Raw genomic sequence first — 11,622 nt, forward strand, 5'->3', positions numbered from 1 at the left:
TACCCCTGGTAAGTCGTCCCCCCCAACAGTATCCAAAACGGTATACTTGTTTTTGAGAGGAACGGCCACAGGGGATCCCTGCACTGTCTGCCTGTTCCCTTTCCGTCCCCTGACTGTAACTATTCTAATTTTTTCCTGTACCTGAGGTGTGACTACCTCCCCGTAACTCCTCTCAATTGCCCCCTCAGCCTCCCGAATGATCCGAAGGGTTGTTTATTTATTTTTGTTTTTCCCCAAAGTAACAGGGTCTTTAAAGAGTTCTGAGGAAGGGTCACCAGACCTGAAACATTAACTCTGATTTTTTCTTCACAGATGCTGCCACACGTGCTGAGCTTTTCCAGCAACTTCTGTTTTTGTAATAGGGTCTTTATTTTCATGTAAGAAAGTTGAGGAAGCTTTATTTTCTGTTTTGAAAGAGTAGAAACTTATATATCTAAATTTGCTGATGACAGAAAGTTAGGTGGCATTAAAGACAATGTAGATGATAACATAAAATTTCAAAGTGACATTGATAGAGTAAGTGAATGGGCAAAACTGTAGCAGATGTACTTCACTGTAAGCAAGTGTAAGGTTATCCATTTTGGACTGAGAAAGGACAGATTAGGGTATTTTCTAAATGGTATCAAGTTAAATGCAGTGAATGTCCAAAGAGACTTGAGGGTTTGGTTGCATAGATATTTAAAATGTCACAACCATGTATGGAAAATAGTTAAGACAGCTAATGGACTGCTGACTTTACGTCTAGAGGACTGCAGTTATATAGAACCCTTGGTTAGACCCCACTTTCCTCTGGTGCAGATCTAAATGCTACACGTTAGGAAGGATAGAATGGTCTTGGAGCTGGTTCAGAGTAGGTTTACAAGAATGATACCTGGTTTTCAGGGGCTAAGCTTTGAGGAGAGATTATACAAATTAGGCCTCTTTCCTCAAGAATTTGGAAGATTAAGGTGTAATCTGATCAAAGTCGTCAAGATATTAACAGGAAAAGACAGGACAGATAGATATTTTGCTTTTTAGGGATTTTAGAACTAAGGGCATAGCCTGAGAATTAGGGTCAGGCCTTTCAGGAGAGATGTTAGGAAGCACTTTTACACACAAAGGGTGGTAGAGGTTTGGAACTCTTTTCCACAAACAGCAGTAGATGCTGGATCAGTTGTTAATTCGAATTTTGAGGAAGACAAATTTTTGTTAAGCAGAGGGATTAAGGGATGTGGACCAAAGGCAGGTATATGGAACAAAAAGAAAAGCTCAGAGGTCTGGCAGCATATGTGAAGAGAAAATCATAATTAATGTTTCAGATCTGGTGACCCTTCCTCAGGACTGTTTGGAGGAAGGGTCAACGGACCCAAAGCATTAACTCTGATTTTCTCTTCACATATGCTGCCAGAACTACTGAGCTTTTCCAGCAACTTCTGTTTTTGTTCCTGATTTACAGCATCCACAGTTTTTTTCAGTATTTATTTAGCAGGTATATGGAATTAAGTCACAGATCAGCCATGATATCATTGAATGGTGGAAGAGGCTGAATGGCCTCCTCCTGTTCCTTTGTCCCTAATGTTAGTGTTTGTTTTCCTTTCTCTCTGTAGGTGTGGTTTCCGGGGGGGCTACATGGAACTCATCAACCTGGACCCTGAGGTCAGGATGCAGTTGATCAAACTGGTCTCTGTGCGTCTCTGCCCCCCAACGTCGGGGCAGGCAGTGTTGGGAGTGATCACAGACCCTCCTCGACCTGAAGAACCCTCGTACGAGAAGTTCATGAAAGTGAGTGGCTTTACAACAGCAGCTAATCTTCCTGTCTGTCGGGCTGAACCTGGAGCCCCATCAAATTGGATTGTTCTTTGAGCTAAAGAGAGCAAAAAGTCTGAAAGAAAGCACAAGCCAGTTACTGAGCTAGATGATCAGCCACGATCAGATTTAATATTGGAGGAGACTTGAAGGGCCGATTGGCCTACCCCAGCTCCTGTCTTCTTTGTTTCCATTATAAGTTCAAACTAAGTCCCAACAGTAGTGCTAGTGAAATCACAATAAGATTTTGCTAAATCATTAGTAGCATGAAGGGCTCACTCCTATTTACTCAGTTTTTAACGCATGCTTTAGCTGTAAGTGTTTGTTGGGGGACAGTGTAGAGGAAGCTTTATTCTGTATCTAACCCCGTGCCCCTGTCCTGGGAGTGTTTGATTGGGACAGTTTAGAGGCAGATTTGCTCTGTATTGAACCCTGTGCTGTCCCTGTCCTGAGAGTGTTTGATGGGGGGTGGAAACAGTGTGGAGGGATCTTTACTTTGAATCTAACTTTGGTCCTATTATTGTGAATGTGTTCTCAGTCAGTGAGGCTGTTGCGTTGAGGATATTCAAAGGATTTCTTTCTTTGTCTTCAGGAGAAGCGAAACGTGCTGAACTGTTTGGCAGAGAGGGCGCGTCTGACAGAGGAAATATTCAGTGACACTCCTGGAATCCGGTGTAACCCAGTGCAAGGAGCGATGTACTCCTTTCCCAGGATTGATATCCCACCCAAAGCCATTGAGGCAGCTGAGGTAAACTCCCGAAATCTAACCTGGCTTTAATAACAGCCTCTCATTCTGTGAAATACGACATTCTGTGTCTAGTCTCGTCTTTTAAATGTCTGCATTCAATTTGAGCGGAGGTGTTTCTGAAACATGGCAGTACAAAATGATTGGTTCCAAATTTGCTGTCTTTTCAGTTAGAAACTGTAAGCTGAATTTATTCCTGAACAGCACAGCTCTCATTTCACATGGCTCCGTGTCATTGCTGAATCGTGCATCCCCCCAAAGAACTGGAAGGCACCAGAGGAAGGTTACAGTACAGAAGGAGGACTTTCAGCCTATTATGTCAGTCTGGCTGTCTGAATGAGCTCCTCTCTTTGAGCAATTCCCTTCGTTCTCCCCATAACCCATCAGATATCCCATTCAACTGGAACTGCCTCCACCACACACTCAGGGAGTGTATTCCAAACCCTAACCACTCATGCAGGCAGCTGTTCTCTCAATGTCCTTCACACCTACCCAATTCTCTCACTGCTCATAAAATACTGCAGAACAAGCAGCACAGTGTTAAAGTGACCTGCAAAAGATTCAAATGTGAAAGTGTCAGTAAGCCCCTTGAGCCTGTTCCCATTCAGTGGGTGATGGTGGAGGTAATTCCATTTTGCACATAAATCTATAAGTGGCCTATGATCCCTCATTTCCACACAAGGGTGGGTGCAGTAACTTCCTCAGTCTTAGCACATTCTGACTGAGGATGGAGCAGTGTTCTCTCTCATTTCTCTCTTTGTTCTGAGGAAGAGTCACCGAACCTGAAAAGTTAACTCTGTTTTTTCCTTCAAAGACCTGCTGAGCTTGTCCAACAACTTTGTTTTTGTTCCAGTGTTTTATCTCTGTCTCACTCTGTCTCTTCCACCCCCAACATCCCACTGCTCCAAGGTTCATATCATCATCAATTTCACTCTTTTACAAGGCCTAATACAGTCAGTTGGAGATAGCAAGACCTGCACATGCTGGAGTCAGAGTCAATACAGTATGGAGCTGGAGGAACACGGCAGGTCAGGGTTCTGATGAAGGATGTAAACCCAAAACATTAACTTTCCTGTTCCTCTGATGCTGCCTGACCTGCTGTGTTCCTCCAGCTCCACACTGTATTCACCAATATAGCCAGTCATATGTGTTCTCCACTTTAGACTTCAAATAGGATCCACTGATCCAGTTTCCTTAATAACCACAAAATTATTATTCAATAACAAAACTTAACCAGTTTTCCATCTTCTTTGAATGCTTTTTATGGTGTTATGAGGAGAAGCTGAGTGAATAAGCTGAGTTTGAGCAGAGGATGCTGAGGGGTGATCTGATTGAGGTGTACAAAATTGAGAGGTATAGACAGAGTAAATCATGAGAATTCTTTCCCCATGGCAGATGTGTTTAAGACCAGGGGGCATAAGTTTAAGGGAGAAGGAAATGGTTTAGAGGGGATCAGAGAAACTATTTTTTCACCCAGAGGGTGGTGGAACTGTGGAACGTGCTGCCTGAGAAGGTGGTGGAGGCAGATGCACCCACAATATTTAAGAAGCATCTGGATAAGCACTTAAAACACTAGGCCATAGTAGGCTATGGACTGAGTGTGGGTAAATGGGATTAGTGTAGTTTGGTGTTTGTTGGTCAGTATTAGACATGGTGGACTGAAGGACCTGTTTCTATGCTGTCTGACTCTATGACTCTCTGACTTTAGTTTTAATATGTAGTTTTGAAAGTTTACTCTAAATAAGCTACAACACGTGTGCACATAACAAGTAACGGCAAAAGAATAGATTTCTCTCTACAGAGATTCACTTTGGGGAAATAAAACTCCTTAGGCCAAAAAGTCTTAGTCCTTGAAGGTAAAAAGAAATATAGTTTGAGATGTTCAGTTTGCTTCTGGTCTGACCTTCTGGCATATGTAAATAGATGTCAACAAACACAGGCAGTTGTCTCTGGCATCTTGGCAGATGCAGCTCGCTCAGATAAAAAGAAGTAATGAGAATTCTTCCAGTTGTCCTTCGAGAGAACAACAAGAATTCACAAGAATTATTTTTAGATACAGGAGAACTGAGGTGGGAGCTCCTTCCAGGTCAGTCAATGACTGCACCATACAATCTGATAGTACACAGGCTGATCGCTGAGCTGACACATTGGCTTCAACTTTCAGAAGCTGCTGCCAAAGATGGAACATGGAGGGTCACACAACAGGAAAAATAACTTGGGGAACATTGTCTAGCAGTCATAGCCCCAGGCAGGGTCACTGGTATACAAACAGTTACAACAAGATGTCATGCTACAAAGAAAGAGCTCACTTAAATAAATGTTCCATCGTCTTTTCATTGGCATTTTCAAAAATAAAAACTTCCTGGGAGCAGGAAGAGGCCATTCAGCCTGTGAAGCCTGCTCCTTCATTTGATGAGGCCAAGGCTGATCTTTAGCATAACTCCATATAACTGCATTGCCTATAATACTTAATATGTTTGCTCAACAAACAATGATTTATCTTAGATTTAAAATAAATAACTGCTCCAGCATCCACTACCGTTTGTGGATGAGATCTGAACTTCTCCCACCCTTTGTGTGTCCAAGTGCTTCCTAGCATCTCTCCTGAATAGTCTGGCCCTAATTCTCAGACTATTTCCAGAATCCCCAACCAATGGAGAATTATAACGATTTCTACCCTGAGTTTTCCTGTTAATGTCTTGAAGAATTCGATCAGATCACCCCTTAACCATCTACACAATCCTTCAAACCCAAGGCCACAAACAAAACAATAAAGGTGATGCCATCACAACAAATAGTTCTGACAGACCCGAATGAATTGCTGGGTCATTTCACCTTGCTGCACATCCGCAGTCAGATACAGGCCAGACTGCGTAAGACTGGTAATGCTCTTCTCTAAAGATCACTTTGGAGTTCTGTGTCAGCTAAAGATCAGATGGAATGATACCAGTGTTTTATATCCCAATTGTTTTAACTGAGTTCAGATTCTCAAACTGTCCTGATGGAATCTGCGATAACAAGGTTTGGAGCTGGATGAACACAGCAGGCCAAGCAGCATCAGAGGAGCAGGAAGGCTGACGTTTCAGGCCTAGACCCTTCTCCAGCAACTGCAGTTCCTACTATCTCTGATGGAATCAGAGCTCCCTGGATACTGTAACCCAGTGAGGGGTCCCGGGATGAGCTACCCAAACTCTGCTGTGAACAGACAGTAACCCAATGTCCTTTCCCGGCAGGCTGCAGGTCAGACCCCCGATATGTTCTTCTGTATGAAGCTGCTGGAGGAGACTGGCATCTGTGTCGTTCCAGGGAGTGGCTTTGGACAGAAAGAAGGCACTCATCATTTCAGGTACATGGAGAGAGAATTTACATTTCTACAGCACCTTTCACCATCCTGGAATGTCCCAAAGCACTTTTCTGCTGGTAATACACTTCTGAAATGTAGTCACAGCTGGAATTGAGGCAGGTGATTTATATGCAGCAAGCTCCCACAAACTGCAAGTATCAGCAGTTTTGGTGATTATTATGAAGGGAGTCACGTAGGCCCCAGGTCACAAGGGAACACACTGTACTTTTCCTTCAAACAGTAACTATGGAAATCTTAATATCAACCTGAGAGCTCAAACCATGACATTGCTCATCTAAGGGTGAAACATCTGATAGTGCGGCGCTCCCTCAGCACCGACCCTCCGACAGCGCGGCGCTCCCTCAGCACCCGCCCTCCGACAGCGCGGCGCTCCCTCAGGAGTGCACTGGGAACGTTAGTCTGAATTACCTGCATACGGCTGTGAAGTTGGGGTTGAAACTAGAGAGCTGTGAATCTGAGCTGAAGGCTGTGCTGACCTGTCTTTCTAATGATCTGTTTTCTGCTGTTTGTCAGTAACACATTGATGAATGTTTGATTTGACCATTGGTATCCTGTGTTCAAATCCCATGCGCATGCCTGTCTCAGTTAATTTAAATTGCTTGTGCCTTACACCACCCCCAGGATGAGATCCTTCTCTCTTGTTGCTTAACCAGCCTGGTTTTTATTGGCTGGGGCCTACTATCTGGAAATGGCTCCTGAAGTCCTCTGTCTCCCATTCACTCAATTCCTTTATGATGCTCCTTGAAACCTGTCTGTTTAAGATTCCATCCCCTAACCCCAGTCTGTAGGACACTGTGTGTAAATGTTTTTGATTGTCGCTTATTTGATTTGGGGCCTATTGGATTGAGGGTAAACAATTTGCCCAGTTTGGGGATTGCTGTACAGACAATGTGAATAAGTGGGCCATTTTCAAGGTGCGAGGCTATGATCCATTGCGTGTTGCAGTCAGTAGGGCTGGAACGTTCGCTGTTTGCAATCTATGTTGATGATTTGGGTGAAGAGACAGTAATGTATCTGTGTTTGTTAGTGGTACAAAGATAGGTGAGACTGTAAACTGTGAGAAGACTACAAAGATATACAGACAGTAAGTGAGACAGAGTATAATGTGGATAAGTACAATGGTGGAAAGGCAGGTTGCAAAACCCATATCAATAGTTTACGTAACTGGGTGAATATCGGCAACTGGAGTATCGTGCAAAAATGTTAAGTGGTTCATTTTGGAGGGAAAACAGGAACAGAACAATAGAGAAAAAAATGCAGAAAGCAGCAATACAGCGGGACTTGGGTGGACTTACGCACGAAACACAGAAAGCTAGCGCACAGGTGCGGCAGGTAGTCAGGAAGGCACATGGAATGTTGGCCCTTATTTAAAGCAGGTTGGGGTATAAGAGTAGGGAAGTCTTACTGCAGCTGTACTGGTGAGACCACATCTGGAGTACTGTGAGCAGTTATGGTCCCCTTATTGAAGGAAAAATATTATTTCTTTGGAGACACTTCAGAAAATGTTCACTCAGATGATTCCTAGTCCGGAGAGATTGTCTTATGAGGAAAGGCTAAACATGTTGGGATTCTACTCCCTGGAGTTTAGAAGAATGAGAGGTAATCTCATAGAAACATATCAGATTCTTAAGGGGCTTGACAGGATCAGTGCTGAGAGGATGTTTCCCCTCATGGGAGAGTCTAGGACCAGAGGGCACGGTCTCAGAATAAAGGGGCACCAATTGAAGACTGAGATGGGGAGGAAATTCTTCTCTCAGAGAGCTATGAATCTTTGGAACTCCAAGCCACAGAGAGCTGTTGGGGGCAGAGTTCTCATGTATATTTAAGGTTGATATCAATAGATTCTTGATCAGTCGGGCAATGAAGGATTATGGGGAAAGGGCAGAATATTGGATGTGAGGACTGTCAGATTAGCCATGATCCTATTGAATGGTGGAGCAGGCTTGAAGGGCCGAATGGCCCTGCTCCTGGTTCTTGTGTTTCTATGGTTTTAAGTGTGAGGTTCTTGTATAAATAAAAACAAATCAGAATATGTTTTAAACAGTGAGGGATTGGGTAAATATTCCTATTTGGGGAACTAGTGTGTACTTGTTGACAAAGTAGAAAGTTACCAAGTACAACAAACAGTACAGAAGGATCTGTTACGTGAGTGTTTATTTCAAGGACACGGAGTTCAAGAGTAAGGCAGGCTTAGCAGCAATGTATGGAACTCCGAGGCCAAGCCTGGTGTAATGACTCCTGTTTTGGGAGCTTTTCTGCAGGTCAGATTAGTTTATTGTCTAATTAAGGGTTTTGCTTTTTCTGACCACATCGAAAATACAATGTACTTCGTTGTGTGAGTCTAACAACCTCCTTAAACAAGAGTGAAGTTCAGTCGGAGTTCTGTATTGGGTTACAGTGACACTTTCATTCATTGGTCGAATGTAGCACTGCAGGTTGAGCCAGCATTTATCGTCCATCCCTAGTTCCCCTTGAGAAGGTGGGGGTCAGCTGCCTTCTTGAATCACTGCAATCCATGTGCTGTGGGTTGACCCACAATACTCTCCGGGAGGGAATTCCAAGATTTTGATCCAGCAACACTGAAGGAACGGCGATATATTTCCTCCCCAGGATGATGTGTGGCTTAGAGATTGGTATTCTCAGCAATTCCACAGAGTTTGATCAAGTTTAGAAAATGGCAAAATTGAAAGCAAGTACAATGTTCCAACAACAACTTTTACAGCACCTGCAGTGCAATAAAATGCCTCAAGTGTTGCATTTAGGTAAGATGGAGTTTAATTTAGATAAATGTGTGAGGGGTTGCATTTTTAAAGTCTGTAGTCAATGGTAGGACACTGGGAGTGTTGCTGAACAAAGAGACCTTGGAGTGCTGGTGCACAGTTCCTTGTAAGTGGAGTTGCAGGTAGACAGGATGGTGAAGAAGCCATTTGGCATGCATATTGGTCAGTGCATTGAGTACAGGAGTTGTGATGTTGTGGTGTGGCTGTGTAGGCCACTGCATGCAATTCTGGTCACCCTTCCATAGGAAGGATGGTATTAAACAGGAAAAGGTGCAGAAAAGATTTACAAGGATGGTGCCAGGGTTGGAGGGTTTGAGCTATAGGGAGAGGCTGAATAGGCTGGGGCTATTTTTCCCTGGAGCATCGGAGGCTGAGGGGTGACCTTATAGAGATTTATAAAATCATGAGGGGCATGGATAGGGTAAATAGTTAAGGTCTTTTCCCCAGGGTGGGACAAGTCCAAAACTAGAGGGGCATAGGTTTAAGGTGAGGGGAGAGAGATTTAAAAGGGACCTAAGAGGCAGTTTTTTCATGCAGAGGGTGGTGTGTGCATGGAATGAGTTGCCAGAGGAAGTGATGGAGGCTGGTACAATTATAGCATTTAAAAGGCATCTGGATGGGTATATGAATAGGAAGGGTTTAGAGGGATGTGGGCCAAATGCTGGCAAGTGCGACTAGGTCAGACTGTGATGTCTGGTCGGCGCAGATGAGTTGGATTGAAGGGTCTGTTTCTGTGCTGTACATTTCTCTGACTCTATGACTGAGTCATGAGAAAACAAAATAAAATAGTTATTTGTACCAATGGCCAAAGGCCTTCTTTATCAAGATAGTTTTTGAGGAAGAAAGAGGCTCAGAGTGTTTCCAGATCTCAGACTCAGGCAGTTGAAAGCACAACTACTGATGGTGGAGCAATGCAAGTGGATTGTTGGGCACTGAAACCCTGGAGTTTGTATGATCTGGAAGAGAAGTGGGGCTGCGGGCTCATGATATGGAAGGGTGAAAATGAAATGGATTGTAGTGTTAAAATTGTGGTGGAGATATTTGGGATTGGGTGTTTCGGTGGAGTTTTCCCTTTGGTTTTGATTCTCTTTGTCCTTAGTTGTATTTCTGCTCGTTCACAGGATGACCATCCTACCCAAGACTGAGAAGCTGAAGATACTCCTAACCAAGCTGAAGAAATTCTACCAGGAATTTACACAGCAGTACACTTAAGCATCTAAGCCTGCCCACTAGCTCCATGCACTGCAGGAGTGCATGGGACAAAGTTTTCAGGCTATTGAATGCAATAGCAATAGGGACATGCATATACACATCTCAGTGTTTAAACAAAGGGAGTGAGGGGGCAATGGAAATCAATAAAGCAAGTGATCTGGCCTGGAACCAATCAAACATGTCATCAGGTGAAGGGGTAATGAATGGGAGGGAAAGGACAGATGTGATCAGCAAAACTCTCTAAGATAGTATCATTTCTCTGTAACTTTAGCAATGCAATAATCTTTAAATTAGGATGAAGTAATTGGAACTGTCTGATTCGCCTATTGTCTGTACTTGAAGCTGGAGCAATGTTCTATGATTCTCAGTGAGGTGATGTCTTCCTTTATGAACAACCTCATGCTGGCTTTGCACATTAATATCTATATCAGGATCAAGGAAATTGCTGAATTAAATATTAGTCATCATTGAGGATTTTCACTGGTATTGCCCAAAGTTACCAATTTTAGCAATGATGCAAACTTGGGTTAAAAGCCAGGAGGTCAGACATGGGTAATCCTCAGCAAGGGTGGTAGCAAAACAATTGGCTTCAGTCCCACAGGTTTGGAGCCATTTCAAATCAGCCAAGATTTCTGTTCCTAACTACTTACCAGAGATCCCTGAGAACTAGCAGTGTGTCTGTCAAACAGGGTTGAACTGAGCGGATGGTGGGAACCTGGTAATATTCCAGTAGTTCCACTGAGTGACATTATCGGCCAACTTTCTGATTGTGTCTGTACTCTGAGCACAACTGACCACAATCTCATTATTCATCAATAGAGATAAAACTAACACTGTTAACCTTATGTAATTCACAAGAACAGGAATGGAAGTAGGCCAGTTAGTGAGTAACTATGTGGTGGCTCCCAGTTGTCAATTAACATTAGTGTTATATCAAGCACAGCTCCCTTCTCTAGCTCTGCTCCTTGATTGGATTGTGTGGGCTGGAAACACTCTCATGACCTGCTCGGTGCATAAGGTGAACATCCTGAACTGCTGTCTTCCCCTTTATCAGAAAGGCAAAAACAGCATTGGAAGTTTACCTCATGGGAGAGACACAAGGGAAAATAATGTAACAACTGCTCCAAACCTACCCAGACTGCAACTTTTGGGACCAATCTGCAGTCAAACTGACTGAGGTTCACAGCCAGGGTCACAGTCTGCATCACATGGAGGTCTAGGATAACATCCTTGGTCAGGGTCATGGCCCAAGTCAGAGGTCATGGTCTGGAATCACATCCATATGGGAGAGCTGGTCTTATGATGAATTCCACTTGGAGTAAGGAGGATGTTGATTGGCTATGAGACATGCTCTGACCCCTGAATAAACCAGTCGATTAATCCTGAACTCCATTGTTCCCCAAGAGGCCTTTAATTTCGGGTTTATCTACCGGGTTTAAGGATCAATACTCGAATGCCCTGACTAAGTTTCATTTTCCTCTCTCTGTTAGCTGTGAACAATGAGCGCTGTCAGCACTATTTGTGGTGAACTTTCAAATTGGAGCTGATTGACTTGTATTGCCTTTGTGTTCTCACACAATTAAGAGAAATGTTGATCCAAGGAGAGTTCATTTAATCTGAATGCAAAAGGCAGCAGATAAGGTGTTGCTGGTCCAAAATAAAAGCAGGGAGTGCTAGAGAAAACAAGGTGCAGGGCTGGATGAACACAGCAGGCCAAGCAGCATCATAGGAGCAGA

General features: G+C 43.5%; 1 protein-coding gene across 3 annotated transcripts in view; it reads left to right on the forward strand.

Annotated features, from left to right (window-relative positions):
• Window positions 1-11,273, forward strand: part of LOC109924490 (alanine aminotransferase 2-like) — a 63,421-nt gene extending 52,148 nt beyond the window's left edge. For all 3 annotated transcript variants that reach the window (XM_048615533.1, XM_048615541.1, XM_048615528.1), the window contains 4 exons: window positions 1,587-1,761; window positions 2,378-2,533; window positions 5,764-5,876; window positions 9,796-11,273. In XM_048615533.1, coding sequence (XP_048471490.1) covers window positions 1,587-1,761; window positions 2,378-2,533; window positions 5,764-5,876; window positions 9,796-9,886 — 535 coding nt within the window. In that variant the 3' untranslated portion in view covers window positions 9,887-11,273. The remainder of the gene's footprint in view (window positions 1-1,586; window positions 1,762-2,377; window positions 2,534-5,763; window positions 5,877-9,795) is intronic.
• The last annotated feature ends 349 nt before the right edge of the window (window positions 11,274-11,622 follow it).

The sequence above is a fragment of the Rhincodon typus genome, chromosome 2 (genome assembly GCF_021869965.1).
Source record: "Rhincodon typus isolate 14 chromosome 2, sRhiTyp1.1, whole genome shotgun sequence".
NCBI classification, from domain to species: domain Eukaryota; kingdom Metazoa; phylum Chordata; class Chondrichthyes; order Orectolobiformes; family Rhincodontidae; genus Rhincodon; species Rhincodon typus.